Here is a 24,910-nt window from a genome sequence, read left to right on the forward strand (position 1 = left end):
TGAGAATTATTAGTGTGCTGGTAGCCACCACTACCAGATGATGAGCAAACTCTGCCACCTGCCAGTGCCATCCATCTGACTATCACACTGCCTCATGAATACAGATTTAACTTCTTTATTTATTTAATGTATTTCTAGCGCGCCTTTCTCCCGAGTTGGGATTCAATCAAGGTGGTTTACAACATTTTAGAAACATCCATTATAAAATACAGAATAATTAAAACAAGCAGCTAGTTAAAAATGAAAATTAAAATACATCACAACATATCTAAAGCTAGCATTTTAAATATAATTTGCCCTGACAGCAGCCCAATGATCAGCATCGTCTGCACCTTAGTTTCCAAAGGCCTGACCTAACAGCAAGGTCTTAGAGAACAATGTGGGAAGGATTAGCTTTTAGGAGGCAGGTCCATTCAACTTCAAAAAGCCAGGTTAAGCTCAGCCAATGTCAGCTAGACTTGCCATGGTAAGGCTGGCACTGGCGGTACTTCCTTTGAAGCTAGACTTCCTTAGCTGTGCTAAAGAAGATGCACAGTTGTGGGTCCTCATAAGATATATAACTGAGTTCAAATCTGCAGATTTTGTCATTTCTGAGGACAGACGCTTGACTCTAGTGGTTTTTAGAGGAATTTATTTGCTTCCAAAATGTGTGGGGGAAATGGGTTTTCTGTGTGTCTCCCTTTCCTCTGTTATCCTCTTTCTCCTCATCTGTAAACACGTAGATAATAAACCACTAAATACAGAACTGCCTTTTAAAATATAACTTTGTAAGTATAATGTACTACTACTACTACTACTAATAATAATACTACAGTGGTGCCCCGCAAGACGAATGCCTCGCAAGACGGAAAACTCGCTAGACGAAAGAGTTTTCCGTTTTGGAGGTGCTTCGCAAAACGAATTTCCTATGGGCTTGCTTCGCAAGACGACAATGTCTTGCGAGTTCCTGCTGGTTTTTTCCCCTCCCCCCTTTTTCTAAGCCGCTAAGCCGCTTATCAGCTGATCCGATCAGCAGATAAGCTGCTAAAAGCCGCTAATAGCGCTAATAGCGCTTATCCGCTAATCCGTCAATGGGCTTGCTTCGCAAGACGAAAAAACCGCTAGACGAAGAGAATCACAGAACGGATTCTTTTCGTCTTGCGAGGCACCACTGTAATAATAATAATAATAATAATAATAATAATAATAATAATAATAATAATAATAATGACATACCAGGTGCTTTGTAGTAACGAAAGCTATCATTCACTTGTGGGAAAAATACTAATATTGGTGCTTCTGGATTCTCTGCATTGTCAAACAAATAGCATTCCTTCAAGTGTTTGTCATCTTCATGTATCACAGCTTTGGGAAATGGGATACCTTGTTCTGCACAATACTTGCACGACTGTTCCAGGGGCTAGGTGGAAAAAAGTAGTAGTAGTAGTAATAACTATTATTACTTATACTCCACCCATCTGACTGGGTCACTCCAGCCACTCTGGGTGGTTAGTAATATAATTGTATGCTAAATGTGGAAAGGCTTATTTTAAATTCAGTACTCATTTCTCTGTACAATTTCCTTCCAAGAGCAGACACCTACCAGAACTCTCTTTGAAACTCCCCGGGGAAATGTTAGCTACTAAGAGGTAACACAAAGGACTCATATGTAGGTGAGGGATCAGGGGAAATTATTTCATCTTGTCTCTTCTCTGCACAGCCTGTCCTACGAGAAACAATGTGTTCCTTGTGTCCTTAGGCTCTGTGTTAGTAGTTTCTCCTGAACATTCTGTGACATCATAGCAATTCAGATTTCAGGGCAGGATGATTCACAGTCAGAGACATTTACAGTAACCCCAGCCTCCAACTTATTCAAGGGCTTTCTCCTAGTCTTTTCTTACTCCTGCAGCTTGTTTCCTGAGTCAAACTTGCTCTCGTCTCTCAGCTTCCTCCCTACCTTCTTTTCTAGACCTCCTCTTTCCAGTACTTTTTCTCTTCTCTCTCCTCCCCCCACAACTGAAACTTGCCTTAGATATGTCCGAAGGAAGATAGGAGTTGGAGGGAAAGGATACAGGGCCATTGGACTGTAATATACAGTCGTACCTTGGAAGTCAAATGGAATCTGTTCCGGAAGTCCGTTCGACTTCCAAAACATTCAGAAACCAAAGTGCAGCTTCTGATTGGTTCCTACAGCCAAACAGAAGCCATGGAAGCTGTGCCAGATATTCAGCTTCTGAAAATCGTTTGAAAATTGGAACACTCACTTCCAGGTTTCAATCATTCAGGAGCCAATTTGTTTGGGAGCCAAGGCATTCGGGATCCAAGTATGACTGTACTTAGCTATAGCCATGATTTATGATACTCATCATCTATAGAGATGGGCAGAAATGGGAAAGATGCATTTCTCACCAACTTCTGTGATCCTGCACTGTAATTTAGATGTATGATAATGTCTGCCTTCCGCTCTTTTCTCAGTATAGGTGCAATGCTTGTATTGATGAAGAATCCAGTATCTACTAGTGACAAGTACTCTTCTGTTTGAGTCAGCTGATTGGGTGAAGAAGCATCGAGTATAGTACCTAAATGGCAAAACAGAATCAGTTTTAAGTGGAACAGAAAGCCCGAGTTTTCATTGCCACAGAGGCAATCTTCTCCAACCTGAAGTTTCCTTTGTTCCTACTCAACTTTAAAGAAGAGCCGTACTTAGAAATTTTCTCCTACAACTTCTCTTCTTCAGTTTCAGATGTTGAGTGCTTTCCAAATATTGTCTAAAGTTTCAATTATTTGCCTAAGGGTGGAACTAGGCTTTGCTTTAATAAACACAGGCCCCCAAACTGAGCTGCCCAGTAATGACTTCTAAAAATTCTCCACCTATTTTGGGGCAAAGAACTTCTCCAATGGTTTCTTGGGTGTGGGGGCTAACCATTGGCAATTGCAATAGCACAGCTTCTGTCTTTTTTCCTAAGATTTTTTGCTCTTGCTGTAGATAGCAGTGGCAGCAATTGCATGGCAGCCTGGTCACCATTTTGCATCCTACAAAATGCCCTGGACCTAGCATCATTCCAAAGCATTGGGGTAGGAGGGAGATGGAGACTATTCAGAGAATATTCTGCAAAGTGGCTATCCATTTCGAGAAGAGTGGTGGTGGTGGTGGAATCTCATTTATTTTTTAGAATATTTATATGATAATTACAGCTCTGCTCTTCTTTAAAGGAAGCACTATCAAGTATGTGGCACGAATTCAACAAATGCAACTTTTCTGGGAACTGATATAAGTAATGAGTCAAGATATTACCTTCTTAATTTCTGAGCTGCTATTAAAGGCATGGGAGCAAGCCCCTCCCAAAAGAGGTAGCAACCCTAGCTATAACCCAATGTAGAATCATTTCTATTTGCTATTATCAATGCAATGCTATTATATATGTCTCATTATCAGATGATTTATGCCATTACTGTGCTTTGGAGACACCAATTAAACAAGGACAGCAGTTCGTAAGGTCACAGCTAATTAATCCGAAAAAGTATAAATACACTTTAATGCACAGCACCTCATGTAGTGAATTTAGGAACAAAGCATCAACACTATATAATGGGTTACACAATAGCCAATGTAGTGCCCTCCAGATATCATTGGACTACAGCTCCCATCAGCCTTGACCCTTGACCTCTCTGCCTGGGGCTCATAGGAGGGGCACAGTAACTAGGCAAAGACCCATTGAAGCTCAGTTAGCACACAGCCACTGCCACCTAATGCATTCAAGTCCATAGCATGATCTAGCATGTGCACAAACAATAACACGACATACCCATGGACTGGACATTTGGGTGGAATGTTGAGTGAGGAGACTTGGCAAGCAGTGTGCTTATTCTAATTTCAGACTGAGCTCAGGCAGCATGTTTTTTACATTAGAATATATATATATCCCAAATGATAATACCTTTCCATCTACGGAAACTGTCATTCTCAAGGTAGCCATTGTCCAGTTGGAGACCTCTGAGAAAATTGTGGTACTGGGCAACTGATAGGCGATCAGTAAGCACATCTCTAAATGCACTGGATAGCGGTCCAGCAGGGGTGTACAGATGTGTCTTTTGATCATGTGGTCGAGTGGGTAGATGAGGCTCTGTATCTACAAAGGAAAAGCAGCAACGATGAATTTATAAAATTTATAAATTTCTGAAACTACAATCCTTTCCAAAAGAGAAATATTTTGTGAAAGTGTCTGCTCAATCAGCAAAGGCAGAAAATCATTTTGAGCCCTCATTCAAAATCATCGTTTAACATTAAACACACACAAACACACACACACAATTTAGAGCTTCAGTTGTCTAATACAAGAATGACTAAATCTGAAAACATTTAGACAAATCTGAAACCATTTAGACAAATGTGCTTACAAGGAGCCAACATTAATAATATACAGGCAGCAAAGTTCCAAAATATTTGTTCATTGCTCACAGATCAGTTTAGAACACCATCAATAGGTCAAAGGCCACTTAGGAAAATAACTAACCAATGTCAGCTATTTGGTCTTGTGTCCACTTGTGCCAGAAGTCCTCTGGGCTTTGAGAATCATTCCAGAAATACAGCAGATTCAGGGAAAATATACTACTCCACATGCCTGTACAGTGAGGGATAATTGATAACAATTTAGCATTATTCTACTGAAAAAATACTATTTAATTTTTGCAGTAAATTGCATTGTTTAATCAGAGCACACATTTGCAATCTCCATGTTCAAACAGACGCATGCTTAAGAAACGAAGATGAAGGCAGAACGGTCCTTGCTTTTAGGAATTCCATTTGTGCCATTGTAGCTCATGCCCCAGAGCAGGCAGTCTGGCAGGCCCCTGGCAGGCCCTCTGTCCAACTTAGCCGCCCAAGACCTGGGGCAAGTGTGCGCCTGGCTACCCCCCACTCTCCGCAGGCTTGCCCTAGAGGACTGGGGCACAGCAGGAATCCTCTACTACCATGTGGTCAGAAGAAGAGATTGACTGTGGGCTGCAAACTATTTGCCAAGGGTCCTGGAGGGCTTCCATACACTCTGCCATATGTGCTGTATCTTCTATGCACTGTGCTCAGTCTTCTCTTTGCATCACACAGCCACCCCTGTAGTAACCTCAGGCTTGGGTGGGGAGGCAGTTCTTCCTCCTCCGCCCTTCCAGTACTGCAGTCTTGCTCAACTCTGGGCATCTCCTTCCTGTCCGCAGCCTCATTGGCCTTAAATAGGCTACCACTGGCCACACATGCTCCATGTCTTGAGACACCCAGGTCTTCTGATGCCTGGCATTGTGCTGACAATGTATCAATTGCCCTGCCGCCATTTGCCTCTGCTGTACCTACCCTCGTGTCAGCAGATTATTTGTGGCGGCTTGCCCATTCTGCTTTAATGGCTTGGCTAAGGCAAGTACAGGGTGTATTCTTTCAGTTGTGTGGGCGTGTAAACTCAGAACATGTTTGCCTTTCTTTCCACTAATCAGGGGACTCTGTGAGCGTTACTGTGATTATGAATCAGAGCCACACACCCACACAATTCACTGGTAGCATTGGACAAACCATTATCCCTTCACAGATTATAAGCATTGTTTCAATCCTTACTTCATTTACATTACCTTAGCATTTGTTACAATGGAAGGGATCCTGACATAACATATGCAAAGTTATTTTAACACTGAACAAATAATGCCAGACATCAGGGTGGTGGCCCAGAGTAGCTCCTGGTATAGGCCTCTGTCATGCACAAATACTCAGTGACTGAAGCTATGGGAGATTCTCTAGCCATCAAAAGCACAAGGCTTGCATCTCTTCTTTCTGCTGTGATATCATTGCATTGTGAATTTCCCTGACTCCAGAAATGCCAGCCAAGGAAGTTAGGTAGGGATAGAGAAATTCACCTGACGATATCTTGTTAGGCTACAAGGCAAAAAAGAGGAGCAGATTCAAGGCTGCTGTTTTCAGTGGTGGAGAACTTACTAACTCGTTTCTGCTTCAGTCTAATGAGGTCAATAGGGTTAAAGGCAGCACAGCAATCTTAGCGAAGTAGTCAGAAGCAAGAAAAATGCATGTGCTATGGTGAGCTAATGCCCCTCTCTCACTGCTTGTGACATATGAGCTATGAATTACAAGGCTCCTGGCTCTAATATCAATTCTCCTATGAACTCACTAGGTAGTCACTGTTCCTCAGTTCCCAGTCCCATAGGAGGACAGTAGTATTGGCCCACCCTACAATGTTGTTGAATTACTGAGATAATCTCTGTGTAGCATCCTGAGTGTTCTAAGGTGCTCTTAAGGATTAATAATAATAATAATAATAATAATAATAATAATTTATTTGTACCCCGCCCATCTGGCTGGGTTTCCCCAGCCACTCTGGGCACCTTCCAACAAAGATTAAAAATACTTTAAAATGTCACACATTAAAAACTTCCCTAAACAGGGATGCCTTCAGCTGTCTTCTAAATGTCAGGTAGTTGTTTATCTCTTTGACATCTGATGGGAGGGCGTTCCACAGGGCGGGCGCCACTACCGAGAAGGCCCTCTGCCTGGTTCCCTGTAGCTTTGCTTCTCGCAGTGAGGGAACCACCAGAAGGACCTCAGTGTCCAGGCTGAGCGATGGGGGTGGAGACGCTCCTTCAGCTATACTGGACCGAGGCCGTACAATTGGGGTACAATTGTATAGAGGTACCTGAACTATTGTACAAAGATTGTTGAACTTAACATTAAAGATAACAGTCTGTTTTCCTTTTGTTTCACATGGTCTAGACTAGTTCTACCAATACTAAACAATGACTGGAACTGGTTGAGTGACAATTTGGGCTGCAGTTGTAGCTTATTGATATTTCTAGTTTCTGGGAATCACAATTGAGGAGAGTGCAGTTGCGCTCATGTTCTGGTTTCAGGTTTTCCACAGGCATCTGGTTGGCCACGGTGGGAACAGGCTGCCTCGTCCAGCAGGCCCTTTTTATGTTCCAGCTTGCATTTATGCCTTAAACTGACCTATTCATAGAAAAGGTAATACATTACAGTTTTGGTGTGGGTTTCAGATACCCTACATGCTCATGTACATCAATACGATTTTAGACAGATCATACAGCTCGGTTACTACCCATACTACATGGACTTGATTGCTAAATCGGTTATATTATTGCTACTTCATTATTAAACAAAAATAATAAGAACCTTGCAGGTAACAGATCCGAGTCTCTGGAATCCTCTTCATCAGACGCCCCATAAAGAATTCACTTCCAAAATCTTCAGCACGGACAAAAGCTCCATATTTTAGTATCCCCACTTCATAGGGTGTGAACTCAACCCATTCTGCAGTTACAATCACATTTAGAAGAACATGAGCAAAGTGTTCTCTCTCTCTCTCTCTCTCTCTCTCTCTCTCTCTCTCTCTCTCTCCTCTCTCCCTCTCCCCATCTATGAATTAAGACACATTTTCTTCTTTAGCTTAACTTATAGCTCGCCCTGTCCAAAGAAACCACAGTGTGCAGTAGCACACTTGTTGCTCACATTAAAGCATAGCTTGGTTAAATGTCATGTGCAAACTAGGTCATTGCATTATAAGGGCTTAGCCACAGTTACCTTTCTTTCCTCTGTGCTTTCTGGGCATGGTCTGTGCTTTAAAGCTCCATGTCCAAGCGCTCTATTTTTTATTTTTATTTTTATTTGCTTTGGAGCTTTCCCTACGAAAACCACTCTTTACTGCTCTACTGGAGCAAATGGCAATCTGAGGAAAGCCCAAATTGCCATTTGTTGTGCTCCAGCTTTAAAGGGCAGGTTTTTCTGGTGCAAAAAAAGAGAGCACTCAGACATGGAGCTTTAAAGTGTGGACCTGTAGCTGGAAAATATGGAGCAAAATGTAAGTGTGGAGAAGCCTCAACTCTGAAGCAGACCTTAGGTGGAAACTGCAAGCCAGCTAGAGCATACCCTCCAACATTCCTCGGATGAAAAGAGGGACATTTCTCACTCCCCCCAACTGACCCTCCTCAACCCCCCATTTTTGTCATCCCCCCACCACCACACCAATGGGACACAGAACACATGCCCTCCACTGTCCCAGTTTTATTTCATTCTTTGGTAGATTTACAAAAAGAAAAACACACACAAATAAATAAATGTAAGAAAGGGGCAAGATTAGACGCAGATGCACAAAGCATTGTTGTTGTTGTTGTTGTTGTTATTTTAAATCAAGACTCCTTGTGCTCCACTCCCCCTTTTTCCTGCCCAGGGCAGCCCTGCCCTCAGCCAGCCCCTCAGAGCCAGCGCGTCACACGGGCCTGGGTCTTGTAGCAGCAGCAGCCTCTCCTCCTCCTCCTTGCCTGCTCTCCAGCAGCCGCTACAAGCTGCCCATGGGAGGATGTTGGCAGCAGCAGCCATGGAGAGGCAAGAGGATGCTCCCCTCACAGCCACATCTGCCGTCGCTTGGCAGGAGCTCTGGCTCATCCTCCTCTTTGAGCTCAGTTGTGGAGGAAATTCCGGGATCAGCAGTTGCGGAACATTCCAGGATCAGATCAGAAGCCAGGATGGCTTTTGTAATTCCAGGATTGCCCCTGGAAAATCAGGGCAGTTTGAGGGTATGCTAGAGTGATCACTCTTATGTTTCTACACATCTTTAGGGACAGCATTCTCAGTGGGGTTATGATACCCATATTGCCTCTGGACTTCATGTATTTATTACATTTGTACCCTTTTGGGACGTGGGTGGCGCTGTGGGTTAAATCACAGAGCCTAGGACTTGCCGATCAGAAGGTCGGCGGTTCGAATCCCCGCGATGGGGTGAGTCCCGTTGCTCAGTCCCTGCTCCTGCCAACCTAGCAGTTCAAAAGCATGTCAAAGTGCAAGTAGATAAATAGGTACCACTCCAGTGGGAAGGTAAACGGCGTTTCCATGCACTGCTCTGGTTCGCCAGAAGCAGCTTAGTCATGCTGGCCACATGACCCGGAAGTTGTACGTCGGCTCCCTTGGCCAATAAGCGAGATGAGCGCCGCAACCCCAGAGTCGGCCACGACTGGACCTAATGGTCAGGGGTCCCTTTACCTTTACCCAACTTTTACATAGTTGGTTAAGGTGGCTTTCCAATCATGAGGCAATACCAAACTCCTACTCCCTCATTTTTCTCTCACAAAAAACAATTGGAGATGAGTATCTAGCGACAGATTAAAAAACAAAAATATCCTACCATTGAAATCCATAGTGCTGTACTTCTCTTTCACACTGATTGCAGTGTAGATTGGTAAAGGATTCTGGCCCTCATTAATTGCTTGCTGCTGATCAGACAGTTTATGGTTGTCTTTCTGTGTTGATTGAAAGAAATATAAGATTAGCTCAGGAAAAAGAAAGTGGTCTAATACAGAGGTTTTCAAACTTTTTGAGTCCACGGCTCCCTTAACCAACTACATTCTTTCTGCGGCACCCCTGTGGGGCTCAGGAGCCCAGTTAGGTCATTCCTTGCCTGCAGAACTGGCAGCCCCTCACCCTTTTTCAAATACCCTCATGGAGTGTTCCCTCAGCCTCATCTCCTCTCCCCTCTTTTTGGGAGTACTCCAGACAGCCGCTGCTGCCACCCCTGGTCTCTGAGCTCCTCCCTCCCCCAGCCCCAGAGAAAGATGCCTCCTCACATTGCCCCACAGGGGCCTGGGACTTGTCTGTCCATTCCCAGAAGCAAGGGCTGGCGGACTGGCTGGCTGGGCTCCCTCACCCACTTGCTTGCTTACTCTGAGACCACCTCAGCTTCTGGCAACCAGGACCCCCTGGCCAGCCCCAGAGGCACCACTCTCCTGTGGAGCTTGTAGCCAGGGCTGCTGCAACAAATAACTGTGCAAGCCTTGGGGAGGCAGAGATGTGAGAGGGCATCAGAGGAGGGAGGCAAGGAAAGAGGGACAGAGGCCAGTGTTGCCCGTGGCACCCCTGGCCATCATTCAAGGCACCCCAGGGTGCCATGGCACACAGGTTGAAAACCACTGGTCCAGTGTGATTCTGGCATCACATTGTGGGAGAAATAGACTGTTATACTGAGGAGCAACATCTCTGAGCATAATGAAGGTTTCATTTAAGCATCATATTAATTTGTTTATTTGTTGTTGTTTTTAATGCTGAGCCTGGAGGCAGATTATTTTTTGAGGCAGTTGAGTGCAAGGTGAAAGATGATTGTTCATGCCTTATGCACTCACCCTACTTTTGCCTCTGGCACAACAGGCTTTGTGGGTTGGTTTTTGTTTTTTTTCCCGTATTCTTTCAATTATCCACAAAAATTTATTTGACCATAGGGGGCACGAGACAACAAAATTGTGAGTGTACTATGATGGCAGCAGTGACCCTCTCAAACTCAGTTCCTGTCAGCCTAGCTTTTCCACACTAGCATCTCTCCCAACTCAAAGGCCTAGATTTATAAATGTCTAAGTTATATCCAGTATGCCTGGATGATCTGTGCTATTTAACAGGCTAAAAATAAACACAGGAAGTAACAAATGTACTGTACCCCATCATGTAACAAATATTCAATAAGGAGCCCCCATAGGTCTATACAGGATGTCTTTTGTCCCTCTTCTTTCCGCTCATGCAGCTGTCTGTTGTAATATTTCAAACGCTCTATGGAAAAGCCATCCAGCTTGCACTTGGTCACATGTCTTTTCACCTCTTTGATTTGCTCATCCAAATCTTTTTTGGACCAACAAGCATCTCTGTACAAGTTCCCCATGGTCCTGAGAAAGGAAAGACATGGAGGGACAGTGTGAGAACATAAGCTTATACAGTTTGGTACCTTCCAGTTGTTTTGCTTGGATGAGGGCTGCTATGTTGCTTGATCCTGGAATCCATTTGGGCGTTGTTCCTTTTAGCAACACATCCTGTTTCCAATAGCGGTGCCAGACAGATGCCTCTAGGAAGTCCATAAGCCAACAGCTCTCCTATTGTACCCTAATGGTATTCTAAAGGTATGCTCTCTCTCAACATGGGATTTCTATTTAGTGATCATAGCTGCTAGCTATTGATAAACAGTTATGGAAAGAGGAACTTTCTTTTGTCTATTCCAAACCTACAAATACATTTAGTTGGCAACTTCAGATTCTAGTCTTATTTGCATCACTACAGATTCTTGGGGAATTGATGGCTTTTAATGAAAGGGCTGGTGCCATGCTATTTTTTATCACATTTAACTTCTAACATTGATTTCAGTGGGTCTACTGCAAGTTCACTGCAAACAAGTCTAGATCCAGCCAAGTATGTAAATGACTCTACTGGCTCCTGTGTCTTCAAGTTAGAACAACACTGGAAAAGGTTCACAAACAATAGCAAGCCAGAGTTTTGATACTGATATAGATCAGTGATTCCCTTTTATGTTCAGCCAAGCAGTTAAGTAACCTACAGATCAAACAAGGCTAACTTCTATAACTCTACATAGAACCCAATGTCTGTGTCCTTACCATGTTGTGCCAGACAAACCAGTTAAGTATGTAGCACAATCTAAGAGATTTAACTTCTGAAGACCTCGTAGGCTTCCATAGAACGCAGTCAGTGATCTTGTACTGCCCCCTGTTGTCATAATTGCAACTACTGGAACCTGCAATGCATAAAAAAGCAAGCTAGAGCACACGAAGATGCAGGGACATTTCACATATGGACACCATAATGACCCCTGTGCAGATGGCGGCCCCATGAACCCATGAGGGGTCTGGCCTCCCTGCTGTGGTATGATGGGATCTGGCAAAGTAAATCTGCAGCTAATCTATTTCTGGATTAGAAGAGACTGGCAGCAAGAAAGAAATGTGCTGTTAGGACCCATCATGCTTGATGATGCAAAAGTGGAAACTGATAATTCACTGTTAATATTTTCTACTTCACAGAGCCTTTATAAAGGTGGTAATTAATTAATTAAGCAATATAATCAATAATAGAGATAAATTACAAACTGCAAAGAATGAATCAGCTGTTCTTCATTATTATTCAGGCAGTTATTCTGCCAGTTTGTGATATTAGTAAACAGTTGCTTCATACCCAGTTTCACAGCTAGCCTATTTTTCTTTTAGACATTGCATATCAGTTCAGAGCATTCCATAACCAGGCTAACTGAAAATACGATCTCTCTCACATCCCTCTCATTCATTTGCTTTGGTCAATGCCTTCTTTAAAGTCTCCTCCATCTCACAACTTCTCCTTCCCTACATAAGCCTATTCGCAGACCACAATTTCATACACGTTTTACCAATTTGAATAGAAAATCTCATCTATGGTAATACATGAAGTGTGGCATGACTGTATACATATTTGGACAGCTGTCTGAAATATGTAATCATGACATGCAACACACATGTCACACATCTCATGATATGTATGCCCCCTTTGAAATTAATTTGCATGTAAGGAATATATTACTTTTTTAAAAAAACAAATTAGAGATGGCTGTGAAAAAGCAGGCTAATGCACAAGAAACTGAAGTATTTTAATTATGGCTGTCAATCAATAAAATAAATTGCAGAAGCTGCTTTTTAACCAGTGAACTGATTATTCTGTTTGAAGACATTTGCACATTACGAACACCTTAGTAGGGGTGGGGTTTTTTAGATCCTGAAGCAATCTAAACTTGGAATATAACTTGTAATTTTGGAAAACAACAGCTACCACTCCTGAATGGAAGGTCACTTTCAACAACTTCATTCTCTGCCCCACACCCCAATCTGGTCCAGAGAGTTGGGGGTGGGGGAAACAACCCAGAACAGATTTAAGGGAGGAATGGGAGAAGGAGTGGGGAGAAACTTCCATTGCCCAAGTGTATATCCTTGTGCTGATGGGATGTTTAATTAGTGCTCCACTGGTTTCGAGCAGTCATGTGCTCTTAAAAATCTCAACCCTAGTAATCATCACTGCTCCTTCCTGCACTGATTAAAATTCAAAGAGAACACAGTTGGCTAAGCAGTATAAAAGTATAATGAATCAAATAAATAAAATTGCTCTCTGTGCCACAACTGATGAAAACTTTAGCTGACTACTGATTTAAACCCCTCATTTTTAATTAAGTCTTGCTGATTTCAATGGGAGAGTTTAGTGCATGCTTAAGCAATTACTTTAACAGTCACTTTACTAATTGCATGCTTAACTCATTACATGGGTCTGAAGCCTGGGAAACCTGATAGATAATAACTATTATTAAATGTCATCACCACTGGTGTTGTCGAGATCAGCAGAACATGCAAAGGAAGGGGCAACAACAAGAAGCCGAAAAAGTCAAAGGAAAAATGGGAAGCCTCCAATTGATGCTAAAAGTGGAAATGTTTATTGAAACATTCAGTATGCCCAATGTGTCAGGAATATCAAAACATATCAACCATTGGAGAGTCCCTGTCAGTCAGGGTAGAAAATACTGAACTCAATGGGCCCATGGTATCTCTCTCTGTGGTTTCAGACTGGAGACACTCCCAGTCCTATTTGTGGAATGCCCTTCCCAGAGAGGCTAGCCTGGAACCTGCATTGAGTATTTCTCAGCACCATGCATAAACGTTTCTCATCAACCAGGCTTTCGGCTGAATAACATTCTATGGCTTTTAAAATGCGTTTGTGGGAGGGAGGTTATTGTTTCGTTTTTATTATGTATTTTGAATTCTCATTATGTATTTTTCTGTTGTGAACCTCTGTGGGATCTTTGGATGAAGGGCATTAATAATAATTTATTATTTATACCCCACCCATCTGGCTGGGTTTCCCCAGCCACTCTGGGGCGGCTCACAACAGAAAATTAAAAACACGATAAAATGTCACAAGGCAAAAAAAAGGAGCAGATTCAAGGCTGCTATTTTCAGTGGTGGAGAACTTACTAACTAGTTTCTGCTTCAGTCTAATGAGGTCAATAGGGTTAAAGGCAGCACAGCAATCTGAGTGAAGTAGTCAGAAGCAAGAAAAATACATGTGCTATGGTGAGCTAATGCTCCTCTCTCATTGCTTGTGATACTACCGAGAAGGCCCTCTGCCTTTGCCTGGTTCCCTGTAACCTCACCTCATTGGGAGGGAATCTCCAGAAGGCCCTCGGAGCTGGACCTCAGAGTCCAGTATGCAAATTTAATAAATAAATAATATCGTATTTCTCGCTCTATAAGACACCCCTTTTCCTCTCCAAAAATTAAGGGGAAATGTGTGTGCGTCTTATGGAGCGAATACAGGCTCCATGGCTTCAGGGATAGCCGCCAGAAGACTCCGGAGGCTTCGTGTTGCTTTCGCTGAAGCCAGGAGAGCAAAAGAGATCAGTGCGCACCGATCCCTCTTGCTCTGCTGGCTTCGCTTCGCTGGAGAGGCGCTGCGCAGCTTTCCCTCTCTGCGCAGCGCCCCTTCAGCGAAGCGGGAGGAGAAATGGAAGGGGCTCTGTTTCTCTTGCCGCTTTGCTGAAGGGGTGCTGCGCAGAGAGGGAGATAATTTTTTTTCTTGTTCTCCCCCTCTAAAACTAGGTGCGTCTTATGGCCCGGTGAGTCCTATAGAACAAAAAATACGGTACTTGGAAATGCCAAGGACTGAACCTGGGAACTTCTGCATGCAAGCAGATGTTATGCTATTGAGCTACAGCCCTTTTAGCCTGCATTTTATTATGCTTGCTTTCATCTCAGAGGATGAGAAAATAGAACGGGCAACTAAGCTAATTTCAGCAGGGCACATGAATGAATAATGGCATGAATGTGATACCGCTTTGGGCAGTTGCTTGGAAAGTTCAGCGCTCACTCAAGCCTTGGAAAAGATGGCATCGTTGGTGAATTATTCCTCATGCGCACAGTGGCCAGTTCAGATGCAGCACTCTGACACCGTAACACTAAATCACTGCAGAGAACAGGAAAGCAACTTTGTATGGGAGCACACAGCACACAGTGGTGTGCTGACCATGACACACATTATTCTTGCTCCCAGACTCTCTCTGCAATTTCTGTTCCACATATTGTGATAATTCATACAGCAGAGATAGCCAGAGTTCTGCATCACGTACCTCATGATCCTGCAGATCCTTTTCTAGTTTGAGAACATTTTTCAACGCCCCAGCAACAATCTTCTGCCTTTTGCACAAGAAATCTTGCTCCTGTGTACAAAGGCCATATCCCAAGCGCACATCTAGGTCAGTCTGGCTGGAATAGCCACACAGAGGGTGGTAGGGGGAACACAGGCATATTGTATCTCAGAATCTGTTTCAGAACTTTTAAAAGGTGCTACTCATCCAAGAGTCAAGCTTAGAGACTGCTTGCCAACATCCCTGAACTGACCAATTAACAAAATGTGTGGCAGGCGAAGCCTCACGGGGCATCAAGTCATTTGCTTTCACAAGGCAGCAGGGTCTATGTGGTGGTTTTTACACATCAGTGCTTTCGATTACAAAGACTAAGCAGATCGACACCACAAAAGTGTGGCTTACTAGAGCTCTAAAGCTATAGGCTCCATCAACCCTCTCTGTATAAAATGTGACTCTTGTTATATAGATGTAAACTCTGTTTATTCAATAAATGTTAGGTACAGTGCTCATACTGCATACAAATGACTAATATCCTGAACACATGGCTAATCTCCTGTAAGAATATTTCTCCAACAGACAGACAAGTGGAAAAATAGTTAAGATTATAGCTATCCAACAGAGGAAGGATCTCTTACCAGACTTCTGTTTTCACATGCAATGCCATTTTTTTATTCTGAAAAAACAAAAACAGAATGCAAACTCAAATTTCACTCCTAGGAATGCATTGCCTCCCTTTGAAACAAGGTGCATAGATGCCCTGAGTCAGTTCTGAAGATGCATGCATGTAAACAGAATTCTTTTGGAAGATTCAAGAAAGACAAAAAATAATAATAATACTTATTCAGTATGAAATTCACTCCCACATGATGTAGTGATGGGCCACCATCAGTGCTATTCTTTTAGAAAAAGAGGCACCAGAATTCACCACCATCCTGTGTGGCTTTAAAAGAGGATTAGAGAATTCCTTGAGAGGAAGCCTATCACTTGCTCTTAACCATGTTCCATCTTCAGTGTACCAGTTTCTGGGCATCACAAATGGGGAGATGTGGTTGCACGTAGGTCCTAAGAACATAAGAAGAGCCTGCTGGATTGAGCCAATGGCCTGTCTAACCCAGCATCCTGTTTTTACCATGACCAATCAGATGCCCGAAAGCAGCACCTGAGCACAACAGCACAGTCCCCACCTGTGAGTGGGCTTCCCATCAGAATCTGATTGGCCACTGTGAGAACAGAATGCTGTATTAGATAGTTCTTTGGTTTGTTTCGGCAGGGGTTCTTAGGTTCACACGTTCCACTTACTTGGGCATAAATCTTAACACAAATTCAGATAAATATTGAAAGGAGGATACAAGGGTGAGGAACTTTCTTCAGCCTGAGAGTCACATTGCCTCTCACCTTTTTGAACAACCTTCTATATGGCCTAGAAGCCAACAGCGGATGCAGCAATTGACCTGGCCTTTGTACAGTAGGCTACATTATGCAAAAGTGAGCCATTTACACCCACACACCCCTCTCCGTCCTTCATCTAGATAAGAGGCATTACTGTACCACAGTTACAGAACACATTCCGTACAGGAAGATACTGTACTTGAGGATAATAAGGCCTGTGAGGTACGCAGCCTGGGGAGAGTCACACAGGCTGAACAGAGAGACCTGGCGGGCTGTATTTGAGATTTCCCATTCCTCTTCTATACAGGCTATATTACTTTGAATGGGATACACATTCCAATGCAAATCCCCTTCTATGTTCTCAAGCAGCTAAGTAAATGTTAGCATCTTGATTATGCATGACTAGAGCTAGATAAAGGGTAAAAAGAAATGCTATAATTTCTAACAATTATTTCAATTGGCTAGGCAGCCCACTTTATAACATAACAGGGATGGATCAGTCTATTGCTGATCTGTGTTAGTATCCTATGTGGTTAGTCACAAATCCATTCCATCCCATTTCCACATTAAGATGTGATCCCCTCTTAAAATCTGCATGGAAATTAAAATTTAAATATGCATTTTATCACAAAATACCTTTTTGCATACTCCCCCCTGCCCCCAATGTACACATTTTAATACATGGAAGTGAGAAATCTGAAGGTTAATTATAATCTGATCAGTGCATTAATCCAGGAGGTGTAAATTGGTTTGGTTTCCTTAATATTGCAGACCAAATGGAATCATACAACAGTGTCTATCAACCAATTAAGGCTGTAACAATCAATAAACTGGCTTCTGAGTGACTCATGAATTAATTGATTAAATTTATATTCACCCCCATATTGAAACAGGTCGATAAATTTGCCTTTCTGGGAATCATAAATAAAGGGGAAGTTCTTCCTTCTTTCTACAATTTCTACTCAGAATTTAGATTTTTTTTTTAAAAAAAAATAGGACTTTTATCATATTTGTTAAGCAATATGTTAAAAGATTTAAAAGTGCCAGAGCAAAGATACATAGTTTGATCCTTTTACATTATTTCATTATTCCTCAAAAGCAACAAAATAAGAAGCAAGTGATTCAATAAGCCATAAATCAATAATTGATTCAGACTTAAGGATTTAGATAGCTTTGGAATTTTACTTTGGAATTGAAATATTTTTTTACTGCATTGTACATATGGCCTTGTCCATGATGCAGAGGCCACAGTCTACCTAATCATTATATTAACAATTAACAATGACAGTGATAAACTGGCCCCTTACGCTGTAGATTATGGAAGCAAGCAATGATGGCTATTTCTCTTCCAAAAGAATCCATTCAAAGCAATATTCAGGAGGACAGCAACTGACTCTCACCTCTGCGAGCACTATTTTCTTGCTTGTAGGAAGTGAATTTATATCCACTCTGAGGGATCTTTCTTTCCTGTTATAAGAGCTTGGCCCCTGGAAGAAGAAAAAAACCCACATGTTTCTATGAGAAAGAGTGCAAAGTTGCATGTCTAGGATTTTATCCAATGCTGTTTGCACCTGAGGAGAAAGAACTTCCACTTATGGAACAGGATTTCAGTTTCCACTTCTCCCTCCAGTAGGGTGGCCATACAGTGGCTGGGCGAAAATTGGTAAAATGTCCGGGAAAATCCATATGGCAGCCCATGTCGGCAGTGCTCAACAACTTTTCTGTCTGGATTTTCACTGTTTGAAATATGGCGACCCCACCCTTCAGCATCTTCCTGCACACCTTTATATTCTGCTCCGGAGGGTTGGGGGAAGTCCGCTCATCCGTATCTTTTTATTTTTAAAAAACTGTATGCTTCTCCCTTTAGTATACACATGTAATGGGTATGAGTTACTCGTGCGTAAACTGCCGCCTTTCTGGGGCTTAATTGCCTTGGTTAAACCGTTCTGACTGCACAGCCCATCTCCACATGGCTGTCTCAGTCGCTAGCAGTATCTGTCTGTGGGCGTTTCTTAAACCTTTTCCAGCATAGAAGCTGTCTGACTCCCAGTCGCCTCCTCCTCTCACTGCGCGGGAGTCTTCTGCGCAGGGAGGGCGTGGGTGGTGGAGGGCCTGTGCTCTCCTCACTGATCTCCAGAGAAGAATCCCGGATCTCTCCCTCCGCTTCCCCCATTAGCCCCCCTTTATCCCTGGTGTTGCGCTGATTTCCTTCCTCCTCTACCGAGCTGCTTCTCCCCCTGGTGCTGGGTCCTTCGCCCGCAGAATCTGGGAGCCTCTCCTTCGCCTCTCGCTCTGATGTCAGTTCCCTGACAACACATGATATATATTCTCAGAGTGGCTTTCACAATTAATCCCCTGCCCCCCCCCCCCGGAAATAAAACATAAATGAAAAAAGGAACCTTTTTATCATTAGAGTTTATGCACACTTACAATTCCTCCTCTCTTTCTAGGCATGGTCTGAGCTTTAAAGCTCCATGTTCAAGCACATCTCCCCCTGTTTTTATGCTCTGGAGCTTTCCCCATTAAAACCCACTCTTTAAAGCTCAGTTGGAGCAATGGCAATCCATGTAAAATCTGAATGGATGTTTGCTCCATTGCAGGTTATAATGGGGGAAAGCTCTGGGGCAAAACAAACAAACAAACAAACAAACAAACAAGCAAACAAAAACACAAAACCACTCAGACACAGAGATTTTAAGTGCAGGCCCAGAAAGAGTGGGACAACTGGATAAGCCCTTAGTGTTCGGCTGATGAATAACGTACAAAGGCATAATCTAGATCCTTCTTCGGTAGTTTAACATCCATTGTCGGGTGCTTATATTTGGCATAGTGGAATGAGGACTGGCCTGAACTAAGCTCCTGGTGTCCTTCATGGGATCCTTTCATCATAAGGGATAGTTCACCTTCTGAAAGAAAGAAGGAAAAATGTTCATGTCAGGTCTGTTGCTTGCAATAACTTTTTGTGCTAAACTCAAAGTGGGCCTCTGCAAAAATCAGATTTCTTAATGGCATCCACATCACTAATTTATATATTACTTGCTCCGTTAGTTAACTTGGCCTTGTTATTGCACCATGATAAGACTCAGCTATGGTTTTGCCAGTAGTGATGTATGGAAGTGAAAGCTGGACCATAAAGAAGGCTGATCGCCGAAGAATTTATGCTTTTGAATTATGGTGCTGGAGGAGACTCTTGAGAGTCCCATGGACTGCAAGAAGATCAAACCTATCCATTCTTAAGGAAATCAGCCCTGAGTGCTCACTGGAAGGACAGATCGTGAAGCTGAGGCTCCAATACTTTGGCCACCTCATGAGAAGAGGAGACTCCCTGGAAAAGACCCTGATGTTGGGAAAGATGGAGGGCACAAGGAGAAGGGGACAACAGAGGACGAGATGGTTGGACAGTGTTCTCGAAGCTACCAGCATGAGTTTGACTAAACTGCGGGAGGCAGTGGAAGACAGGAGTGCCTGGCGTGCTCTAGTCCATGGGGTCACAAAGAGTCAGACACGACTAAACGACTAAACAACAAGACTCAGAACAAAGACTATACTTTTGAGGAAATCAAATATGAACAGTGAAATATATATACAGCTCCTTATTGAATTTGCCTTGCTCATTGCATTCCCATCCATCATAAATATTCGTTCACCCAGGAGGTGAGCAATACCCTTTGAATGCAAAGGCACATTCACAGCACAATCCTCTCCATGTATACTCAGAGGCAGTGCTTTTTCTCTAAAAAAAATAATGTTCAGGGGTACTCTCATTTTCCTACGCATACAGTGGTGCCTCACAAGACGAAATTAATTCATTCCACGAGTTTTTTCATCTAGCGAATTTTTCGTCTTGCGAAGCACGGTGTCGGAAAAGTTTTGGAAAAGCTTCAAAAATCACCAAAGTCTTCAAAAACCTCAAAAAAGGCTACCACACCGCGTTCTATGAGTTGCTCCTCGAAGTCAAGTCGCAACTGTATTAACGGTGTTAAGAAAAAGGAAACAAACTTGCAAGATGTTTTTGTCTTGCGAAGCAAGCCCATAGGGAAATTCGTCTTGCGAAGCAGCTCAAAAACCAGAAAACCCTTTCGTCTAGCGAGTTTTTCATCTTGCGAGGCATTCGTCTTGCGGGGCACCACTGTATTGAAATACTGCCCCTCAGTGAGGCCAAACTTGGATTCACAAAATGTTTAGGGGTATGCGTACCACCATAAAAAAGCACTGCTCAGAGGTGTCAATGAGTTCAGTGGGACTTGATCTCAAGTAAGTGTGCATAGGTTTGTAGTCTTAGAGGTGAATCTTCATTCGCACACAGCCTCTATATACAAAGCTCCCTTGCTGGATCAAGAGAAATATGTATGGGATATATTAGCCTTGCAAAAGTTGGAGTGTATGATGTGGCTAATGAAGGAGAAATGTAATGATCAGAATATATTGATGAAAGATACAGTATGAAGAAATATCAACTTAAGAGAACTAGGCTTTATATAAGATTAGGTAAGTTTTACTAGGCATTCTATATATTTAAAACAATGGTGTTAATTCATTTTAAACATTCTTCAAAATAATTATTACTAGTTGAAAACTAGTTGAAAACATTATTACTATGATGAAAATCTTACTTGATTTCTGTCTTTTTTTCTTCTCTACTTCAAATTCCAAACAACAAACTTCACGAGCCTGTAGGCATACAAGAAGACAGAAGAACATTGCAAGTTTAGAATCTAGTTGAAACCTCCTTTTATTACTTTCTTCGCCATATAAAAGTTAGCATTTGGAGGGGGGGCATAATAATCAATCCCTTTCAAAATTGAATGACTGAAACACAAATACAGTACAGTACAGAAAAAACAAGGATTCTGAAATAATTTTATATAGTGTTTGATTACAATTCAGACTTAAAGGTAAAAGTAAAGGTACCAGTCGCAGACGACTCTGAGGTTGCGGCGCTCATCTCGCTTTACAGGCCGAGGGAGCAGGCGTTTGTCTGCAGACAGCTTCCGGGTCATGCGGCCAGCATAACTAAGCCGCTTCTGGCAAACCAGAGCAGCGCACGGAAATGCCATTTACCTTCCCGCTGAAGCGGTACCTATTTATCTACTTGCACTTTGACGTGCTTTCGAAGTGCTAGGTGAGCAGGAGTTGACCGAAAAATGGGAGCTCACCCCATCGCGGGGATTCAAACCGCCAACCTTCTGATCGGCAAGCTCTAGGCTCAGTGGTTTACACCACAGCGCCACTTAATTAAACCCATTTAAAAATTATTATTATTTATTAAATTTGTTAGTTGCTTCATCTTGCCCAAGGCAACCCAAAGCAATTTACAACCAAACTCATTGAAATTAATGAGCCCACACACACACAACTTAGTTTGGATCCAATGTATTGATTTAATTTTTTTTAACAAGAAGAGCATTTTTTTAAAAAGGAAGCAAGTAAGAAAGTTGTGGCCATAGGCTTGCCACCTGGATCACAATTTTTATGGAATGTTTAATTTCAGAACCTCAATCCATGAAGAACAGACAAATGTATTATGGATGGTATTTATATTTGCCCATATTTTAAATTCTCAAAGGAACAAAAACCCAATGTCTGTGGTTAAAGAAACAGGGAATACATCCAATAGGGCTAAGCTGGGTTCTGCTGGGACCTATTCAGTCAGGCTCAAATCCAAATGGACAGTAAATTTATCAGGAATGACCAATGACATATTACCCACACTTGACTGGATTAAAAATAATGGTTGGATTTATCAATATATTGTCACATTTAGTAACCCGTTTCTCAGATTATATATTTTTACTAGGGCTGCAACAGACCTCTTTCTACTGGACTTATTCCAGAAATAAGTATCCATAGGGTTTATCACATGCCTGGAAAGGTCATGATAACTTCAACTGAACGCTCAAGTAATTAAGCATCCCATACAGGAGAAGATGTCTGATGGCTCAGTAGGAAAATTATGTTCAGTTTTATACTATTCCTGTCTCAGAGAGTATATAATAATTCATTAATTTTGATATAATTTATAATCTCTTTGTTTCCCTTGCACTATATATCTAAAGTACAAGAAAGCAGACAGAAAATAACAAAATTACCACAAGAGTTCCATTCGTAACAATGGTTTCAGGAACACTCAAGCTGAAAAATAAATGGAATATAAATGAATATACATTCATGTAATAAAATGTTTATGTTCCTCTTGAAAATGGAACTATTGATGAGGTGCTGTCAGTGTTCAACAGCAGAGAGAGCAAGAGGGGTCCTTGAATGGTGTGAGGGCAAGTTTGCCGCCATACTTATTTTCCCTTCAGACAATTTTTTTATTTTCAACGCTGGCAGAAGGAGAAAAAAAATAAAGAAAAATACACTTTCCAGTCCTGTACTGTTGAAATGGCGACGAGATCACACTGGCCTATTTATTCTGTTTGTATTCTGAATGTTCCTATGTGATGCCAATAAAGGTTACTTGACTTGACTTTCCAGTCTGCTGGCATGAGCTCAGTAAGGCTTTGAATTTGACAACTTCTCTGCTTTTGATTCTCCTTCCCCATACCAGATACCATAGCTTTGCTGTTGTAGCCTAGGAAATTAAAAAATACAGCATTTCTTATGGGGCTTTGTCAAAATGCTGGCCAGGCCTGGAGCATTAATACATGATTCTTTTGCTGTCATTGGGAGAAATGTTGACAATGTTCCCTGAGTTCTAATAATTAACTCATTTTTATGGATTTACATTGTGGTTATCAGAAGGGTAAGGCATGTTGCTTTAAGTAATCTGTAGTATCTGAATTTACTCACCTGTTTCGCAACTCAAATTCCACCTCCAGCTCCTCCTGATCCTGAAATAAGAGGGTGGTCAGTGAATTAAACCCTTTTAATAACAGACTCTGCACTGCTAGACTACAAAATACAGTGGTACCTTGGTTTTTGAACGTCTTGGAAGTCGAACGTTTTGGTTTTCAAACACCGAAAACCTGGAAGTAAATGCTTCTGTTTTTGAACGCACCTCAGAAGTTGAATGGCTTCCACTGGGGTCCCCCCCCCAAATTTTCTCTATTAAATTTGCAGACCGCCCTTTGTGCCTTGGCTTTTGAACGTTTCAGAACTCGAACGGTCTTCCAGAACAGATTATGTCTGAAAACCAAGGTACCACTGTATGTAACTGCAGACTAGTGAGACCTGACATATACTGTCAGCAATTCCTTATAGCCACACGTATGACAGTTGTCATGGAAAATTAGAAGGGGGAATGATGAGGTTGGGAAAAGGCATGGGAATTATAATCATGTTTTCCTCTTTTGATCACCATTTATTTTCTATATACCAAAATTCTTTAGTTTGACAATGTTTCCTTTCTCACCAACTTTTTAGGTGCAACCTAGTTCCATTAAAATCAGTTTAAATTTCCCATGGGTTACTTTGGCTAGTATGTTGTTGTTGTTGTTGTCATTTTATTAGATTTATTAGATTTTGATCTTCATCAAAAGATCTCAGTGTGGTTCACAAGATAAAAATACAAGATAAACCCCTCCTCCCACAAACACATATTTTATTTAGTACTATGCACCCCTGAACTTCCCTGATCGCCAAGGCCCAAATCTATCTATCAGTTCTTGTTGGGGAAGGAGAGCTGTGGTGGATGAAGTACTGAATCCAGTTTCCTCTCCTGAACAGCTGATAGCTGGAAATTTAGCTTCTTTAAAGGTATACATGCATACAGCACAAGACTCTGGATTAAAGAAGAAAACTGCATGTACCTCATCTTGCTTGAAAAACTGTTTCTCATCCAGCTAGGAGAGCCAACTTCCATGTGAATGGTACCAGAGCTGGATGGGGGCAATGGGTTTTGTGTGTGTGTGTGTGTTTTGCATTTGTATTGCAAGAGAGCACTATAAAACCAAACTACATGTAGTACAGATATGGATGTGCACCTGTTCATAAACATGAGAAACTCTTATGTTTACTTTGCCCCATTTCTGTATTATCCTGTGATTTTTCGTTGCTGAAAATTTGTCAGCGTTGACATTTTTTCAGCATTTTGTATGATTTCTCCCATTATACATATTTTTGTACATTATTTTCACAAATATAGGCATTTTTATGCCCCCTTTACCTATATGCACATTTCTGCATCAATATCTTACTGGAGAACTGATTCACAAAATTCAGAGAAGTGTGAATTTCAAAGGATAGGTGCATTTTGGTTCAAGTATTGTTTCAGAATGACTGCTCCCTGCTTAAAACGGGGGGCGCCCTTTGCGTGGACGCGTGCAGCCCCTAGATCTGGAGCGGCTCCAACAGCATAGGCTTGGCTTCGCCTTCCCTCAGGTGGGATACCTGGAGGTCTCCGCCTACCTCAGTCAGTTGTCCAATCCCACCTGGGGGAAGCGTTGCCAAGGAGACCAGGCCGGGTAGGGAGGGATTACCTGCCCACACAATAGAGGGAGGATCTTACCTGGGAATCCTCACTTGGCTCCAGAGCTTCTCCCACCCTACCCACCCTCTGTTAATGTCTTATTTTGCAGGTTAACTTTTCTTCACAGGTTTTGCAGGTTAACTTTTCTTCA

The 24,910-nt window shown here is 42.2% G+C and overlaps 1 protein-coding gene across 5 annotated transcripts in view; it reads right to left on the reverse strand.

Annotated features, from left to right (window-relative positions):
• The window catches only part of LOC309541732 (cytosolic phospholipase A2 epsilon-like), a gene marked incomplete at its 5' end in the record, with an annotated part of 44,060 nt that overhangs the window by 6,112 nt on the left and 13,038 nt on the right, over positions 1-24,910 (reverse strand). For all 5 annotated transcript variants that reach the window (XM_082239933.1, XM_082239936.1, XM_082239935.1 and 2 more), the window contains 15 exons: positions 1,216-1,399; positions 2,389-2,558; positions 3,918-4,109; positions 4,494-4,601; positions 7,160-7,297; positions 9,165-9,279; positions 10,464-10,686; positions 11,407-11,543; positions 14,943-15,078; positions 15,596-15,633; positions 17,750-17,836; positions 19,113-19,255; positions 20,963-21,020; positions 22,439-22,481; positions 23,142-23,182. In XM_082239933.1, coding sequence (XP_082096059.1) covers positions 1,216-1,399; positions 2,389-2,558; positions 3,918-4,109; positions 4,494-4,601; positions 7,160-7,297; positions 9,165-9,279; positions 10,464-10,686; positions 11,407-11,543; positions 14,943-15,078; positions 15,596-15,633; positions 17,750-17,836; positions 19,113-19,255; positions 20,963-21,020; positions 22,439-22,481; positions 23,142-23,182 — 1,813 coding nt within the window. The remainder of the gene's footprint in view (positions 1-1,215; positions 1,400-2,388; positions 2,559-3,917; positions 4,110-4,493; positions 4,602-7,159; positions 7,298-9,164; positions 9,280-10,463; positions 10,687-11,406; positions 11,544-14,942; positions 15,079-15,595; positions 15,634-17,749; positions 17,837-19,112; positions 19,256-20,962; positions 21,021-22,438; positions 22,482-23,141; positions 23,183-24,910) is intronic.

This window comes from Podarcis vaucheri (genome assembly GCF_965113315.1).
Source record: "Podarcis vaucheri genome assembly, chromosome: 1".
Classification (NCBI taxonomy): Eukaryota; Metazoa; Chordata; class Lepidosauria; order Squamata; family Lacertidae; genus Podarcis; species Podarcis vaucheri.